General features: G+C 39.4%; 1 protein-coding gene across 1 annotated transcript; it reads left to right on the forward strand.

Annotated features, from left to right (window-relative positions):
* Positions 1 to 622: 622 nt before the first annotated feature.
* On the forward strand, positions 623 to 1,546 carry LOC125124211 (olfactory receptor 6F1). The gene is given in 3 exon segments (XM_053743495.1): positions 623 to 693; positions 695 to 1,524; positions 1,527 to 1,546. Coding segments are annotated over 3 exon segments (921 nt in total).
* The last annotated feature ends 207 nt before the right edge of the window (positions 1,547 to 1,753 follow it).

Here is a 1,753-nt window from a genome sequence, read left to right on the forward strand (position 1 = left end):
TTAAACATGAAATGATCAAGATCAGAGAAGTTAAATTTTTTGAATTTATATAGTTTATTTCTAGATGCTACTTTTGATGTCAGAGCAAACTATATCAAAAGATAAATTTATAACCTACAACTGTGAGACATGAATTTGACTAGAACCTATATTTGGAAGGCTTAGTTCTGAACAAAGACAAAAACACAACTTCATTAAGGACAATGCAGAAATAGTAGTGAATTGAAGCAATATTACATGGTCAGCCCTTTGTGGGTTAGATGTAATCTAACTGTGGCTTGACTAGAGCAAGATAATAGAACTAAAAAGACTTGATTTCAATCTTGAATCTTAAGTGTAACCGTGGATGTGATCTTCGCAAAATTGCTAAAGTTATTTGCATATGTCTCTTGAATTGTTTGTTGGTTATAATAACATCTCTCCATTTCATTAAATTAACTGATATTAATCATGCACAGGTCGAAGTACAGAGTGGGCACTAAACAAATTTTGGGTTATCAGTCTGCATTCAGCTATTGAAGCACTTTCATCAATCCATTTCTTTTTATCTTTCTAGGACTCTGTGATTGGATCAAAGGCATCAGTGTAGGTTCTCTGTTTTCTAGTTCATCTCAGTATTTCAATGAGGACAGACAATGAATGTATCTCCCAAGACTTCCTCCTACTGGGCTTTCCTGGGTCCTAGGTCCTTCAGCTCTCTCTTCTTGCTTTTTCTGATTATGTATATCCTCACAGTCAGTGGTAACATGGCTATCTTGATGTTGGTGTGTACCTCCCACCAGCTACACACTCCCATGTACTTCTTCCTGAGCAATCTCTCTTTCCTGGAGATTTGGTATACCACAAATTCAGTCCCTAAAGTCCTGGCTATTCTCCTGGGGAAAAGCCAAACTGTATCATTTATCAGCTGTCTTTTGCAGATGTACCTTGTTTTCTCATTGGGCTGTACAGAGTACTTCCTCCTGGCAGCCACGGCTTATGACTGCTATCTGACCATCTGCTATCCTCTACACTATGGCACCATCATGAACAGCCTCCTATCAGCACAGTTGGCTCTGGGTTCCTGGGTCTGTGGTTTCATGGCCATTGCTATTCCCAAAATCCTCATGAGCAGTCTTTCCTTCTGTGGCCCCCACACCATCAACCACTTCTTTTGTGACATTGCACTCTGGATCACCCTGGCCTGTAACAGCACATGGGCAGTAGAACTAGTGGCTTTTGTGATTGCTTTTGTGGTCATCTTAAGTTTTTGCATTATCACCTTGGTATCCTATGTTTATATCATCAGCACCATCCTCAGGATTCCCTCAGCCAAGGGCAGGAGAAAAGCTTTTTCTACCTTCTCCTCCCATTTCATTGTGGTGCTCATCTGATATGAGTCCACAATCTTCCTTCATGTGTGCACTTCCATTAAGGAGGCCTTTGATCTGACAAAAGCTGTCCATGTCCTAAACACTGTGGTGACTCCAGTTCTAAACCCCTTCATCTACACTCTCCGTAACAAAGAAGTAAGAGAAAGTCTGATGAGAAATGGAAGGGAAAATAAACTGCCTCCAACAGAAATGACCTCTGTCAATTGTCTCCATACATGTCCAGGTGTCCTAAGTAAGAATATGGAGAAAAAGAGCAAATCTTCTTTGATACAAGAAGAGGAAAAACTTGAAAAAAAAATCAAAACAAACAAAAAACTCTTTCTATCTGCTCTACTTTCTCATATGTGATAGGAATTGGAATGCTTAATATAAACAAACTG

This window comes from Phacochoerus africanus, chromosome 4 (genome assembly GCF_016906955.1).
Source record: "Phacochoerus africanus isolate WHEZ1 chromosome 4, ROS_Pafr_v1, whole genome shotgun sequence".
Taxonomy (NCBI): domain Eukaryota; kingdom Metazoa; phylum Chordata; class Mammalia; order Artiodactyla; family Suidae; genus Phacochoerus; species Phacochoerus africanus.